The following is a 2,251-nucleotide window of genomic DNA, read 5'->3' as shown; positions in this document are numbered from 1 at the left end:
TTTCTTTAGATAAAGTAACAATAAGTGTTTTAACAAAACATATAACATGCATATAAGTTTTAGAAATTTAAATACTACTCCAATTAAAAATATATTATAAAAATTTCAAAACTTATATATATTGGTATATATTCACCGATATATATTTTACAATTTTTGCTACAACTATCTTATGTGGCAAACTGTAACTAACTATCTATCACTTTCACATTTACTAACTGCTCATAGTTTGCCACGTGGACGAGTTGTGCTCTTAAAATTTTTTACTCTATATTTAAGCATTGCCCATTTTCACATGCATTGGTCCCCCTATATAAATCTCACTGATCTAAAGCACAAAACAACTATTCCATTTTTGCTTAGAATATTCACAGCCCATATCAAAGTACCATATAATCATGGCCAAGCAGCAGCAAAGCCACTATGTAATCGTCACATATCCAGCGCAAGGCCATATAAACCCTGCCCTCCAATTCGCCGAACGCCTCATTCGCTTAGGAGTGCATGTCACCTTCTTCACCACCATTGGAGCCCACCATCGCAGCATGATCAAAAGCCCTCCTCCTGACGGCTTGTCGTTCGCCACCTTCTCTGACGGCTACGATGACGGAGTTGTACCTGTGGACGACCGTGATAAACAATGGGATCAACTCAAGCGCAATGGCTCCAAAGCTCTCGCTGACCTCATTGTCTCCACTGCCAATAAACAATGCATAGTCTACACAATGCTTCTACATTGGGCTGCTGACGTGGCTCGTGAGCTTCACCTTCCTTCCGTCCTTCTTTGGATTCAGCCTGCAATGGTTTTGGACATATGCTACTACTATTACAATGGTTTTGCCGATGTTGTTGGGAACGACAGCGATGACCGGCCCTCCTGTTCAATACAGTTACCGGGTATGCCATTATTACTTGCTACTTGTGACCTTCCCTCCTTCTTGCTTGATGCTTTTGCACACCCTATATTCCAAGCCCAAATTGAAGCGCTTGAAAAGGAGAGCATTCCTAGAGTTCTAGTGAATACCTTTGATGCACTAGAGCCCGAGGCTTTGAAAGCGTTCGAAAAACTTAATTTGGTTGCAATTGGACCGCTAGTTCCAAATGCCATTTTGGGTCGAAGAGATCCATGTAATGGGTCCAACGATTACATTGAATGGCTCAACTCTAAGTCCGAATCATCGGTCCTCTACGTTTCATTTGGGAGCATATTGGTGTTAAATAAGCAACAAATGGAGGAAATTGCACGCGGATTGTTGGATTGTGGGAGGCCCTTCTTGTGGGTCATAAGAGCTAAGGAAAGTGGTGAAGAGAAATTGAGTTGTAGAGAGGAATTGGAACAAATGGGAATGATAGTGCCATGGTGTTCCCAAGTGGAGGTTTTGTCACATCCTTCACTAAGATGCTTTGTGACACATTGTGGGTGGAATTCAACTTTGGAGAGTTTGGTTTCAGGGGTGCCAATGGTAGCATTTCCACATAGGCTTGATCAAGGGACGAATGCGAAGCTAATTGAAGATGTGTGGAAGACAGGAGTAAGGGTGATGGTGAATAAGGATGGAATTTTTGAAGGTGATGAGATTAGGAGATGCTTGGAATTGGTTGTGGGAGATGGGGAGAGAGGGGAAGCAATTAGAAGGAATGCCAAGAAATGGAAGGAGTTGGCTATGGAGGCTGCCAACGAAGTTGGTTCTTCCTATAACAATCTCAAAGCTTTTGTGGATGAGATTGGTGAAGGTAACATCGGTGTTAAATGAGTGTATGTTTGCTGTTGAAATAAAAGTGTTCGTTTTTGCACCCACTTTCATATATTAAAATGTGTATATTTTTTGCATATTAATTCTGAATATGGATATAAAATAGTGGGAATAAATTTTCTACGGCCGTTGATTTATGTTTTTCACCTTTGTCTTGTCTTTCTTTATTGTTACTAGGTTGGCAAATCAGCTAAGCAGTTTTGGAAAAATATATAATTATGGTTTGGTTTGTGCGATAGTTATATGCATATTACGTCTTGTAAACGTTTGTGAACCTCACATTTTGTAATATAAAATTGGTTGGTAGCAATTAGCCAATTACCTCTTAATGAAATTAATTTCTTGTACTTCACTATCTAAGGGCACTAAGCAAAACCTGTTTCTATCCCAAAAGTTAAAAAATAAAATAAAAGATTAATCAAATCCTACTTGTAAAATTTTTTTTTTAATAATGGAAAATGTCACTTCTAAGTTTGAACATACTAATACATAACCAA

General features: G+C 39.0%; 1 protein-coding gene across 1 annotated transcript; it reads left to right on the top strand.

The window, feature by feature from the left end:
- The first annotated feature begins 398 nt into the window (after nt 1-398).
- Nucleotides 399-1,754, top strand: LOC112020611 (phloretin 4'-O-glucosyltransferase). The gene has a single exon (XM_024053164.2). The coding sequence runs from the start codon at nt 399-401 to the stop codon at nt 1,752-1,754; it is 1,356 nt and encodes a 451-aa protein (XP_023908932.2).
- The last annotated feature ends 497 nt before the right edge of the window (nt 1,755-2,251 follow it).

The sequence above is a fragment of the Quercus suber genome, unplaced genomic scaffold (genome assembly GCF_002906115.3).
Source record: "Quercus suber isolate HL8 unplaced genomic scaffold, Cork oak 2.0 scaffold_1089, whole genome shotgun sequence".
NCBI classification, from domain to species: domain Eukaryota; kingdom Viridiplantae; phylum Streptophyta; class Magnoliopsida; order Fagales; family Fagaceae; genus Quercus; species Quercus suber.
The sequence above is the reverse complement of the archived record's forward strand: the minus strand, read 5'-3'. Positions and strand labels throughout refer to the sequence as shown.